Source organism: Schistocerca nitens, chromosome 2 (genome assembly GCF_023898315.1).
Source record: "Schistocerca nitens isolate TAMUIC-IGC-003100 chromosome 2, iqSchNite1.1, whole genome shotgun sequence".
NCBI lineage: Eukaryota > Metazoa > Arthropoda > Insecta > Orthoptera > Acrididae > Schistocerca > Schistocerca nitens.
In genome coordinates, this window is record NC_064615.1 from 1025450685 (window position 1) to 1025465141 (window position 14457).

Sequence of the window (14457 nt, forward strand, 5' to 3'; positions counted from 1 at the left end):
GAAGGGGGAAACATCTGGATGATTGACTGATCTGGTCTTGTAACAAACCAAAACAGCCTTGCTGTGCTGGTACTGCGAATGGCTGAAAGCAAGAGGAAACTACAGCCATAATTTTTCCTGAGGGCATTCAGCTTTAATGTATCGTTAAATGATTAAGACGTCCTCTTTGGTAAAATATTCTGCAGGTAAAATAGTTCCCCATTCTGATCTCTGGGCTGGGACTACTCAGGAGGACGCCGTTATCAGGAGAAAGAAAACTGGCGTTCTACGGATCGGAGCGTGGTATGTCAGATCCCATAATCGGTTAGGTAGGTTAGAAAATTTTGAAAGGGAAATGGATAGGTTAAAGTTAGATATAGTAGGAATTAGTGAAGTTCGGTGGCAGGAGGAACAAGACTTCTGGTCAGATGAATACAGGGTTATAAATACAAAATCAGATAGGGGTAATGCAGGAGTAGGTTTAATAACGAAAAAAAAGTAGCGTGGGTAAGCTACTAAGAGCAGCATAGTGAACACATTATTGTAGCCAAGATAGACACTAAGCCCACGCCTATCACAGTAGTACAAGTTTATATGTCAATTAGCTACGCAGATGACGAAGAGATTGAAGAAATGTATGATGAGATAAAAGAAATTTTTCAGATGGTGTAGGGAGACGAAAATTTTATAGTCATGGGGAATGGAATTCGATAGTAGGAAAAGGAAGAGAAGGACAACTAGTAGGTGAATGCGGAATGGGGGTAATGAATAAAAGAGGAAGCTGCCTGATAGAATTTTGTACAGATCATAACTTAATCATATCTAACACTTGGTTCACGAATCATGAAAGAAGATTGTAGACATGGAAGAGGCCTGGAGACACTGGAAGGTTTCAGATTGATTATATAATGGTAAGACAGAGATTCTGGAACCAGGTTTTACATTCTAAGACATTTCCAGGGGCAGATGTGGACTGTGACCACACTCCATTGGTTATGAACTGTAGATTAAAAGTAAAGAATCTGCAAAAAGGTGGGAATTTAAGACGATGGGACCTGGATAAACAGAAAGAACCGAAGGTTGTGGAGAATTTCAGGGAGAGCATTAGGGAACGATTGACAAGAACGGGGAAAGAAATACAGTAGAAGAAAAATGGGGCGCTTTGAGAGAAGAAATAGTGAAGGCAGCAGAGGATCAAGTAGGTAAAGAGATGAGAGCTAGTAGAAATCGTTGGGTGATGGGAGAGATATTGAGTTTGATTGGTGAATGGAGAAAATACAAAAATACAGTAAATGAAGCAGGCAGGCAAGAAGGAATACAAGCGTCTCAAAAATGAAATCGACAGGAAGTGCAAAATCGCTAAGCAGGGATGGCTACAGGACAAATGTGAGGATGTAGAGGCATATATCACTAGGGGTAAGATAGATGCTGCTTACAGGAAAGTTAAAGAAACCTTTGGAGAAAGGAGAACGTCTTGTATGAACATCTATAGCTCAGACGGAAAACGATTTCTAAGCAAAGAAGAGAAAGCAGAAAGATGGAAGGAGACTATAGAGGGTCTATACAAGGGCGATGTACTTGAAGGCAATATTATGGAAATAGAAGAGGACGTAAATGAAGATTAGAAGGGAGGTATGATACTGCATGAAAAATCTTACAAAGTACTGAACGACCTACGTCGAAACAAGGTCCCACGAGTAGACAACATTCCATTAAAACTACTGATAGCCCTGGGAGAGCCAGTCATGACAAAACTCTACCATCTGGTGAGCAAGATGTATGAGACAGGCGAAATAACCTCGGACTTCAAGAACAATATAATACTTCCAATCCGAAAGAAAGCAGGTATTGACAGCTATGAAAATTACCGAACTATCAGCTTAATAAGTCACAGATACAAAATACTGACACGATTCTTTAGAGACGAATGGAAAAACTGATAGAAGCCGACCTTGGGGAAGAGCAGTTCGCATTCTGTAGAAATGTTAAAACAAGAGAGGCAGTACTGACCCTACGATTTATCTCAGAAGATAGATTAAAGAAAGGCAAACCTACATTTCTAGCATTTGTAGACTTAGAGAAAGCTTTTGACAATGTTGACTGAAATACTCTCTTTCAGATTCTGACGGTGACAGGGGTCAAATACAGGGAGCAAAAGGCTATTTATAATTTGTACAGAAACCAGGTGGCAGTTATAAGAGTCCCCATTGTTATTCAATCTGTATATTGAGCAAGCAGTAAAGGAAACAAAAGAAAAATTCGGAGTAGGTATTAAAATTCATGGAGAAGAAATAAAAACTTTGAGGTTCGCCGATGACATTGTAGTGCTGTCAGAGACAGCCAAGGACCTGGAAGAGCAGTTGAACAGAATGGACAATGTCTTCAAAGAAGGATATAAGATGAACATCAACAAAAGCAAAACGAAAATAATGGACTGTAGTCGAATTAAATCAGATTATGCTGAGAGAATTCGATTTGGAAATGAGACACTTAAGGTAGTAGACGAGTTTTGCTGTGTGGGGAGAAAAATAACTGATGATGGTCGAAGTAGAGAGGATATAAAATGTAGACTGGCAACGGCAAGGAAAGCGTTTCTGATGAAGAGAAATTTGTTGACATCGAGTATAGATTTATGTGTCAGGAAGTCTTATCTGAAAGCATTTATATGGAGTGTAGCCATGTATGGAAGTGAAACATGGACTATAAATAGTTTAGACAAGAAGAGAATAGAAGCCTTCAAAGTGGGGTATTACAGAAGAATGCTGGAGGGTAGATGACTATATCACGTAACTAATGAGGAGATGCTGAATCGAATTGGGAAGAAGAGGAATTTGTCTCACAACTTGACTATAACATCAGATAGGTTGGTAGGACATGTTCTGAGACATCAAGGGATCACCAATTTAGTATTGGAGGGCAGTGTGGAGGGTAAAAGTTGTAGAGGGAGACCAAGAGATGAATACACTAAGCAGATTCAGAAGGATGTAGGTTGCAGTAGGTACTGGGAGATGATGAAGCTTGCACAGGATAGAGTAGCATGGAGAGCTGCATCAAACCAGTCTGTGGACTGAAGACTACGAGTACAACAACAACATCTCCTTGTGAAGGTTAATTAGAAGATGTCAGTTGGAGAATCTTTCCTCCTGCGCAGAAATAAATTTATGGAACGAGAAGATAACCTGCTCGTGCAGGATTACTCGGCCCCTAAGCAGAAACCTACTTTAGTTCTCGGCGCTAGGCCATTGCAGCCCTCTGTTTCAATGAATCGGAAGCTTCCGTTTGCTGTCGCCTAATGAGGCCTTCGCTTCGTCCGTTAACGCACGGAAGTTTCTCTGCTAAACAGCAGGAACAGAGGCATGCAACCTTTCTCATAAGTTTCTAAAGAAAGTATTCGGTGAAAGGTTTGACTCTCACCCAACTCATAGACTCATTCGTCAGCCTCGTGACGAGCTGCCGACATTTCATGAACTGTCATAGTTATTGTGTTATGTATATATTAAGTAAGATGCTGTACTCAATTCGAATTGTAATGACATATAAGGGTCGCTATGAGTTTTCGTTTGGTGCATGTTCGATGGTACATTGCTACAGATACAATGGAGCTAACATATTGATTTTTTCTTGTATCTGTTACCAGTCTTGAGGAAATGGTTTGTATGCAGTACACTCTCTTCCGATGGTGTGTGCAAACGATAGAATGGAAGTGAAATATTCATAATGGCCATCATATCTCGTAAACAGTACGAGATACTCAAATGAATTTTTGATGAACAGCAGCATGCAAAGCAGAGAATATTTTGCCAGATAGGTAACTGAATAACTTTTCTTATTTGCTACGATATAAGAGTGACTGCAGACTTATTCAGTGAAATACTGTAATTATTTTAAGAGCCATTGAAAGCTGTTGAACAACAATCGGTATGAGCTTGCAGCAATATAAGTGAAGAAATCACACTTTATTCTTGTATCAAACATGAGGTTTTCATAATGTATTGACCTTACGTGTCCATAGTTGTTAGATTAATGATAGACTGTTGCAAGATCCTGTCACCATTGCAAATGCATTAGCATTTTAGTGAGGGGAAACTGTTTAACATCATTGTGTTTTGCGAAATGAAGCCAGTTTTAATATGGCAACAAGAGAAGGAAAAAAAGTGTAAGTCTACAAGACAAGAGGAAACAAATCGCTTTCTCTGCAGTTTCAGTATAATCATGTGCCCATTGGGTTTCTAATAATAAACGGTTGACTTTTCGAATTATTTATCGTACTGACATAACCCGTTAACACAATCGTTTGCAGATACTTGCTGTAACTTTAAATTTCTGCATGACAGGCGCTTTTGTCACTATCGCTGTCGCTCCGATGGCCAACTTTCCTTGCTCTGCACATTGAGCAGTGTAAGCATAAAAATGCTGACAGGGGAAACAAAGACGACCCTTACCTGTACGAATTATCCTTGGATGATGTGGTGATGATATCCTGTGTCTTTTGCAAGAAAATTATTCTCGCAGCAGGTCAGGCCAAAGTGTTGTTCGCCTGTGACAGGCGCTTTTGTGAAGGGTTCAGCTGTATAACTACACTTCCCCTCCACAAGGGAGCCCCACCACTACCGTTGTTCCCTCCTCTACTGTGCCTCCTGCGCAGACTGGGGCTATGTAATATTGTATACACTCTACCTACTGTTAATGTGGACACTGGAGCAGCAAATAATTTCAAGTCGATCTTACTATATTTATAATCAGATTCATGAACATGAAAAGATGTACGAAGTGTGACCCATGGAAAAAAAATTTGTTTTTATTTTTGAATCGGATCAGCTTGAATGAAAAGGACACATTCAAGTGTTTTCTATTTATAGGCACTTCAGGGGCAGTACACATATGATGACTTTTTTGCAAGTAGACTCCTTTTGAGAGCTCCAGTAACCTTCTAGTTGAATACATTGTAATATTTGAAGAAAGGGTTTGGGCTTATATTGAGCCTCACCACCCCATCTCCCAGATTCCTTAAGTGTGCACAGGAGTATGGAGAAGTGGTGTTGCTGTCCCAGAGGTGTAGGGGCACAGTGGTGACTGGGATGAGAGCGTACTTCTCCTGTTGCAGACACGGGCCCTCACAGCTGCGGCACCGTGCCCTCACCACGGTGATGCTGTTCTTCCTGTTGGGCCTCCCATGGCTGCTGGGACCACCGGCCAGGGAGCTAGCAGTTGCATACATCTTCTGCATCGTCGCCACGCCGCAGGGGTAACTGCCATCTACTCCTTCTCCTTTGTGTCACTAGGCTTTCACCTAATTTTATACTGTTCACTACTGTTCAGCAGTTGGACTGCCATTCAGGGCGAAAGGATATCAGCAGTAAGATTCGATGATGGCATTGCTATCCTCATTGAAACTGAGGAAGAAAATCAGGAACTGTTAAATACAATAATCAGTCTAACGAGCATATTCTGTGGATTGAGAGTAAACCAGAAAGTTACTGAATAATAGCAGAAATGAGACTATCAACAGAATGAGAAGGAATTCATTAGATATGATGTACGTGTGTAGACTAACAAATGATCACAATTTCAGAAGAATTGATAGGTTTATTCAAGACAAAGAGCTTCAAAGACTGAACAATTCAATAACTCATTGGTCCATCTCTGGCCCGTATGCAAGAAGGTATTCACCTTGGCACTGATTGACACTGTTTTTAGATGTGCTCTTGAGGGATATCGTGCCAGATTCTCTTCAATTAGATTATCGAAATCCCGAGGTGGCTGGAGGGCCCTGCATAAGTCCCAGAGTGTTCTCAATTGAGTAGAGATCTGAAGATCTTGCTGCCCAAGGTAGAGTTTGGCAAGCACAAAGACAAGCAGTAGAAACTCTCGCCGTGTGCAGGCTGGCTTTAACTCGCTGAAATCTAAGCACAAGATGTCTTGCCATGAAGGACAGCAAAACAAGGCTCAGAATATCGTCGACGTACCGCTCTGCTGCAGGGGTGCCGCAGGTGACAGCCAAAGGGGTCCTGCTATGAATGAAATGGTACCCCAGACCATCACTCCTGGTTGTCGAGCTTATGGAGGCCAGCAGTCAGGTTGGTAACCCACTGCTTTCTGGGGCACCCAGCTACGTCTTCTGCATAGAATCTCATTCACTAGAATAGAATTGTCTTCACTGGTGAGTCCCGCTTCGAACTGGCTCCGATCACCAGCGAAGACGTTTCTGGAGACGCCCCAGAGGCTGGTGGGGCACCAGCCTGACTGTTGCACAGTATACAGACTAAAAATCAGGAGATACAGTTTGGGTAGCATGTCTTTTCATAGCAAAATTCCTTTGTTTGTCATCCACCTCACCTTTACAGTGCAGCAGTATGTCGACAATATTCTACGCCACGTTTAGTTGCCCTTCGTGGCAAAGTCATCCTGGGGCTACATTTCAGCAGGATAACGCCCTACTGCACATTGCGAGAGTTTCTACTGCTTGTCTTTGTGTTTGTCAAATACTACTTTGGCCAGCAAGGTCGCCAGGTCTCTTCCTAATTGAGAAAATTTTGAGTATTATGGACAAAGTCCTCCAACCACTCTAGATTTTGACGATCTGTTGGATGGAGTTTGGCACGATATACCTCTGGAGGACATCCAACAACTTTATCAATCAGTCCCATACCAAATAACTGCTTGCATAAGGGCTAGAGTTGGAGCAACACATGATTGACTTGTTCAAGTTGTGAAGCTCTTTTACCTTGAACAAATCACCCAGTTCTGAAATTGTAATTATTTTTTTATCTGCATGTGTTAATCACACCTACCGATTTCTGTCTCATTTGGATAGATCATTTATGGTGCAGAGATTCTTGTTTTTACAAGGGGACACCTCGACGCTTGGACTTTTTCGTAGTCCATTGGGACATCATCGTGTGCAGGTAGTAAGGCAAACTACATAGGCGATTTGGGAAAACCGCAACAGAAGTACTATGTGTCAGAGGGATACAGGTGTGTTTTAACACTGAGGGCAAGTTGGTCGAGGTGATATAGGTAACTTTCAAGCTCCGTAGCTGGTAGATCAATGGATCAAGTCCTTTTAATGTTATTTTATTCATTTTTTTCAACACCAGTCATACATACTACATTTGAAACGTAATACAATGAAAAACATGTGTATTTGCTTGACCTTGTATTAAATTTCCAATGGCATTTTGGCTGTTTGGTGACCTTTATTATCACAACAAATATTATTTCATAACATCGTGACCTCCCTTTGTTATAGTGTATCTGCAACATTTCCACTGCTTACTATGCTCGAGTATGAGCAGTTGTCAAATCTAGTGGGTGGCGACCTTCTTCTTAGCCAAAATGTTGTGGAGGTGATACATGACTCTTTTTCGAATGCATAAAGCTTTCTTAACCCTTAACTGCTCTAGTGGGGTCCCAGAGAACCCCAGACGATAGAATACAATACATAGTACGTGAACGGAACAACAGATGGCACCTGTGTTCTTGGTAATCCTCAGTGAAGTGCTGCCTTTTAACGTGGAGTGTTGAATGCGGTGTTTCCAGTATTATTGTGTGAGATAAAGAAAAAAGGTCTCAGAATACCCCACCAGAATATTAACGTAAGTTGTTTTTGACTATCTCAATTAGTGTTTTACACGACTGAAATCTTAGAGTACTTCGAAAACAGCACACTTTCTATGGTAACGTTAATTGTGAAGGTAATGTGAGTATGAATGCATTATTTTTCAGAATGGCATCATTGAAGTCATTAACAGATGACGAGTTGGAAAGAATAGTGAATGATGCTGCGTTTTTGCAATCTGATGAGGAAACCACAGCAGATGAGGATGAATTTATACTAAGTGATCATGATTCCACCTCTGAAGCTACATCAAAAAGTAGATGTGAAGAATCAGATGAAGAGGCATGTATTAGACCTTCTGGTGATAAATATTTTTTTGGAAAAAAGCAGTGCTACAAGTGATTAAAAGAAGCACCTCCTACAACTCGTACCCGTGCTCACAATATAGTTAGTCATCTTCCAGGTGGTAAACATGAAGCAAAAACGATTGATTCAACTGACATATTATCTGCTTGGAAAATGTTCATTAGTGAAGATTTATTGCAACAAATACTCACCAATACAAATGTCAAGATACATGACATGTCAAACAAATATAGAGACTCTAAGCCAGCGTTCATAAAGCCGCTAGATATAATAGAACTGAGAGCATTTCTGGGTCTGCTTTATTTATCTGGAGTAATGAAATTCAATCACGAAAATGTTGTTGGACTTTTTGCTAATAATGGAAGTGGTTGTGATGTGTTTCGAGCCACTATGAGCGTTCAGAGATTTTTATTCATTTTGTCTTGTTTGCGATTCGATTGTGCTGCTACAAGAGATGCTAGGAAGGCTGATGACAGACTTGCAGCTATTAGAGATGTGTGGGAACTCTTTATAGACAAACGTCAAAAGTATTATACTGCAGGAGTGTATGTGACAATCGATGAAATGCTAGTACCCTTTCATGGTAGGTGCAAATTTCGCATGTATATGCCCAAGAAGCCAGCCAAATATGGCCTCAAAGTTATGTGCCTTTGTGACTCACGAACATTCTATTTATGCAATGCATTTGTTTACACAGGAAAAGGGACAAATAAAAGTACTTTATCAATCCTAACACAGGATGTTTTGAAATTAATAACACCAATTGAGGGAAGCAATAGACATGTGACAGTAGACAATTGGTTCATGTCACTTGAACTCTGTGATCAACTAGAAGCCAAAAAGTTAACTGTCTTAGGCACTCTAAAGCAATATAAACCGCAGTTCACAGAAGAATTCAAACCAAACAGAAAGCGCCCAGTAGAATCTGCATCATTTGGGCATAACAAAGGAAAGACAATTTGTTCTTATGTTCCTCGGAAAGGTCGAGCTGTTGTGTTGCTTTCATCTATGCATCACAATCATAAAATTAGTACTCAACAGAAAAAACCTGAAACGATCATTGATTACAATGCCACAAAATGAGCAGTGGACGCACTGGACCAAATGTGCGCCAACTATTCGTTATCACGGCGAACACGCAGATGGCCAATGTCTGTATTTTATGCCATTCTAAACATAGTATGCTGCTGTCTTGCTTCAGTGCACCAAACAACTTGATCAAACAAATGCTTTAAAAAGAAGATAATTGCTACAAAAGCTTGGAATGGATTTAGTAAAGCCCCATATACAATGTCGAGATGTTCGACCCCTTTCTCATCAACTGAGAGACGTTATTGTTAAACTTGGTGGTACTCTTCTTACCTCAACATCTTCAGAACCAGAACCCATGAGGAAAGCAAGATGCTACATTTGTGCAAGAAATGTGGACAAGAAAATCAAAATAGTGTGTGAAAAATGCTCAAAACATGTTTGCCACAACCACAGATTTTCAGTGTGCCAAAATTGTTTGTAATCATATCTCAAATATTTAAAAATGTTTATAATATTCAATGATAAAAGTGCAATTCAAAATAAAATTGCCTTATATTACAGTTTCGTTTTTCTTATCAGTACATCATTGACACATAAAACTTCTCTTGCTATTTTCTCGATATCATCTAAGTATTACGCTTTACTACTTGCATATCATGTTGTCCCAATGATTAAAAGTGTATAAAGTTTGAAGCAAACCTGTGATCCAAACATTACAGCCTCCCCTTCTCAGACTCTATCTGCAATATTACCACTGCTGACTATGTTCAGGTGTGAGCAGTTCTCGAATTCAGTGGGTAGTGACCTTCTTCATAACCAATATTTCATGGATCTGATCTATTATTCTTTTTTGCTTCATCCACAATAGCCATCTTCGTACTGTATTAAAAACTTGGGAAGTGTCTGTGCTATGTGACCAATGTATCATATTGCAGTGTTTTGTTGACACATACTGCCGTCGCCTGAGCAAGTATTATTTCAGCATTGTTGCCCTTCAGCCACAGAAAAAGAACGACTAACGTGACGATACTGTACTTTAACAATTCATGCAAATTTTTGTTTTGATTTTTCTAGTGGCAAATCCACAGTATTGTTGCATGGGGATTTCAGTGTGTACAGGGATTCCAGAGATGTCCCTGCAAACCAACATGGAATTAGTCAACTAACTCTATTTTTTCTAGGTGATAATTAAACCTTTGTATCTTTGCATTGCTTCTGGAGGAAGATCAATCTGTATCGTTAAATTAATTCATGTGTTGCTATTGCATGATTCCATATCTGCGAGACATACTGGCACTTGTTCTCATGATTAAAATATATTTCGTCATGGCTCTTAACTGTCTGAACTTGTGAAAACCAGGGCAGTTATTCAATAACATTATATGGTTTGTAAAAGCAACTAAGGGAGGAGAATTTTTTGAATTTGAAAACACGACTTGTTCCCTTGAATTAGAGAAGAGACCCACAGTAGCAATACCATTCGAACGAGATCAGATCCCAGTGTCCTGCAATGTGCTTTAGTAACAGCTCTAGCATCAAAGATAAAAGCACATAAAATTAAACTGAAAAGAAATTAGAAATAAGCCTTGGGAAAAGAGACTGGTTATTTGTGAATACTTTAATGTGAATAAACCTACAAAGTAACCAAATACCAGACAATTACACTACAGTAAGTAAGATGTTAGCAGGTTATATGCGTAAGGAATAGGCTGACTGTTGTTGTTATTGTGGTCTTCAGCTCGAAATTGGTTTGATGTGACTCTCCACACTAGTCTGTTCTGTTTCACTGTGTGTAGCTACACTACAATATTGTGATCTGAGGGTGTTTAGTCAAGACTTGATTTTCTGACTTCAAAGTTTTGTTAACAATTTGGTCACAGTAGACGAAAATTGGACACTGCCCCAATCCTGGTGCAGGACCCTAATTTTCATCTCCTAGTACTGATCGTTTTTCTCCCTTAACTCAATATGTTTCATTCAATTAAAAAAACAAATTTCACCGAGTTTAAAGAACAAAACCAAATAAAAAATCAGTTAAATTATAGATTTGAACAAATATGAATATGATTTGAAAATCAGAAAAGTTATAAATTTAAACCGAATATGAAAGTGATTGAAAATCAGTAAATTACAAATGTTTAATTGAATAAAAAAATGGAAAGGTCTCCCACATGTAAAGACTTAAGATTTTGAGAATAAATTAAAAAATTTTTTCAGTTAAATTTTTTAAATTTAATTTTCATTTAAAAAGTATTCACCTAAGATATGTGAACTCATCTTTTTCATATTTAAAAAGCTAATGAAGTCTTGTCTTATTAATTAGAACAAATAAAAATAACTAATCTAGGGGATATATTTAAATTTGAGAAAAATATTTTTGTTGAAAGTTTTAATAAACCCAAAAGGAACAAGTCAAATGTAATTCTGCCAATTATTATTTTAAACCATATTTAACAAATGAAAACTGAGAAACAAAAAATGTAATTAATGTATTAATCATATGTTGGAATTTTGTAATGAAAATATTGTAGATATTTGAGGAGAAATAGTAGGATCAAACTCTTTCTTTTTTTATGACTGTAAAAAATCTGAGGATTATCATAGAAATCATGATCATTTACTATATCATATTTGTGACTCAATTTTCTAGAAATAGTAAAAATGTATATTCAAGTTTATATAGCATTTTTTGAAGTTCCTTCCTCAAGAAGCAAACAAAAAAAGTAGTTTAATAGTCTCATAGTATTCTATACCGAGTATTGAAAGTTAAATATATTTCCATAAAACTTATATAAGCTAAAGAATGATTAGGAATGTTATTATTAAAAGTAGCATGTAATTTCATGGTAGTTTTCTTGTGTTCCTACAGTATTTTTTTCGAGTCATATTTACAACATAAATAAGAAAATTTGTAATAAAATTATGTGGATTTATATCAATATCTCGTTTTAAACTGAATTACTCATTTACATTAACATCTCGCTATTTTAAATAATTATTTTTTAATTTCACATTATCAAACAATAAGGAATAAAGAAGATTATGTTTTTACTTCATTTGAAAAACAATAAAAATAAAATAAGCATATTAAACTCTGCTGAATTATAGTGATTTATTATATCTAATTCAAAATTATTTCTGTTCCACAGCCCAACGTTTTCCATAGTTCATAATCCATAGCGAGGTTTTGGTATTTTAGGATTTTTCAAACTTTCCTGTAGTAATTCAAGTTCATATTCAGATTCATACTTAACAATAGGTACTCTAATTTCCACCTGTCTATACAAACGTTACCTTTCTTATAAGAGATGAGAAGTTATTAATTTTATATTTTTTCATAAGTTCTTGAAAATCTTTATTATAAAATTCCTTACCCTTATCTGTTCGTGAATTTCTAGAATATCTGAGATTTCACATGTTTTTCAAAAGTATGAGTTACCTTTTTACCACTTTTATCTTTTACTGGAATAGCCAAAACAAATTTTGAAAACACATCAATAACAGTTAATAAATGTTTATTTCCTTTATTTATTTTTGTAATTCCTTTTTAAGTTTCCAGGATCCATTTCTGCTAGATCAACTTGTCATAAATCTTCTATACCAAATGATATAATATTTATCTTTTATATTTTTCTCATCAGTTTAGGTAATTCATTAATTATTTCATCACAAATATTCTTAGACTAGGTCCGACAACCTACCTAATGTATTCAACAAATTTAATTTTTTATTTTTACTAACTGTACAATACCTTCAATTGTTTGTCTTCTAGGTATTTTGCAAGTTTTTGTCGTTTTTTTATATGGATGATGTGTGTGGTAAAACTTTTTACTCTTCAGTCCCCAGATGACATGAATCACCTCCTCTCTCTCCAGTTTTCCTGGATATCGTTCCCACGCTGGAACTGCGTCATTCCATGACAACATTAACAGCTTCACGGTATGTCATACTGACCTGGGCATACCAATGCAAAATACATATAATATTCTTCAGACCAATTCATTTAAATGAAACATACCTACCTTCACAAGTCCACATCCGCATTTATCCAGGTCATGGTGCACTACACCTGAGCACAATGCTCTGAGGCGGAATTTGGGGAAGAGCCCAGCCTTTGCCTAAAACTTCCAAGGTAACAGGTTAATCTACCACCCCACAGTCGTTAACCTGTTCTTGCAATGATTTTTAACTGAAGTGGTACTGCCGATTCTCTTTCAAAACAGTTACAAAGACTTATATATATATATATATATATATATATATATATATATATATATATATATATATATATATATATATATACACCTTGGTATGTGGTTACACAAATGAAGTGTTTCTATATATGCAGACTGAAGTGACGAATGAAAATTTGTACTAAGGCTTGGATTCAGTCCTCAGTCCCCTGCTGATTACGCAGACAGACTAACCACTACACCAGCGCCATAGCACATTACGTTCGCAAAACTGTATGGACTACCCTATAATGTCTCCCTCCTCAATCCAAATTCCCTCCCATCATGCCTCAGCCCACCTGGTATTGAGGTAAGAGGCATGCTAGGGAAACCCACTATGCCAGGGTGGCATATTGGTTAGCACATCTGCCTAGTCAGCAAGAGACCTGTGTTTGAATCCCAGCCTTGGTACAAATTTTCTTTCGTCACTTCATTCTGTATATATACACTGTAGATGTTTGGGACTTGAAAGGGTCTCTGGAAATATACAGTTTCGTTTGACCAGAGTGTTGGTGTTGTGTACAGGCTAATGCTGTTCATATTCTTCGTGCTGTGCAACGATAAGCTGCGCAGACGCCTGAGCAGCACGTTACTGTCTACTCTGCCTACATCCAGCAGCCCTCTGAGGCCTACCGTGAGGACACAAAAGACAGAGACGCCAGGTGGTGTGGACATGTCGCTGCACACATGGTCTTCAGGTGTGCCGGCATCTGCAGACGGCAGCGTCCGAAGTCGGCGGCCGCAGTTAGAGTTTCCTCTGCAGGAAAGACCCCATGTGTTGCTGACGCGCTACACTGTCTTGGGCGAAGAGGGCCAGGTGCGATACACTTTCGACCTGAGCTCGTGGTCCCCAGACGACGGCAATCCCTTTGATGCTGCCTACATGCCAACCTCTCAGGATCGGCGCTCTGCCACCAAGTATGTCTTCCCACATACGCAAATGGGCCAGGAAGGCGAAAATAGCAACTAGTCAGGCATTGTACCGTTTATTCGACCTCTACTCATAGAATTACTTAGCCATGGTGATATTTGTTTATATCTTGTGCCCTGTACGGTAACGCACATCAATAAAGTGTTCTTCCAAGGTCATAGGCAACTAACATTTATTTACATTTTAACGCAAATACACAACTAAATTGTCCTCCTTTACTTCTACGTGATTATTCTGCAGTTCACAATTAAGTGGTTGGCACAGAGTACTTCAAACCACCTCCAGACTATTTCTCTGCTGTTCCATCCTCCATTACCGGGAAATCTGTGAAGAAAGTTGGATAGACCTGTTGTATCTTC

General features: G+C 38.4%; 1 protein-coding gene across 1 annotated transcript in view; it reads left to right on the forward strand.

Moving 5' to 3' along the window:
* Positions 1–14256, forward strand: part of LOC126234771 (adhesion G-protein coupled receptor G4-like) — a 218133-nt gene extending 203877 nt beyond the window's left edge. The window contains exons 11-12 of the mRNA XM_049943521.1: positions 5084–5224; positions 13693–14256. Of these exons, the coding sequence (XP_049799478.1) occupies positions 5084–5224; positions 13693–14137 (586 nt within the window). The 3' untranslated portion in view covers positions 14138–14256. The remainder of the gene's footprint in view (positions 1–5083; positions 5225–13692) is intronic.
* Positions 14257–14457: the final 201 nt, after the last annotated feature.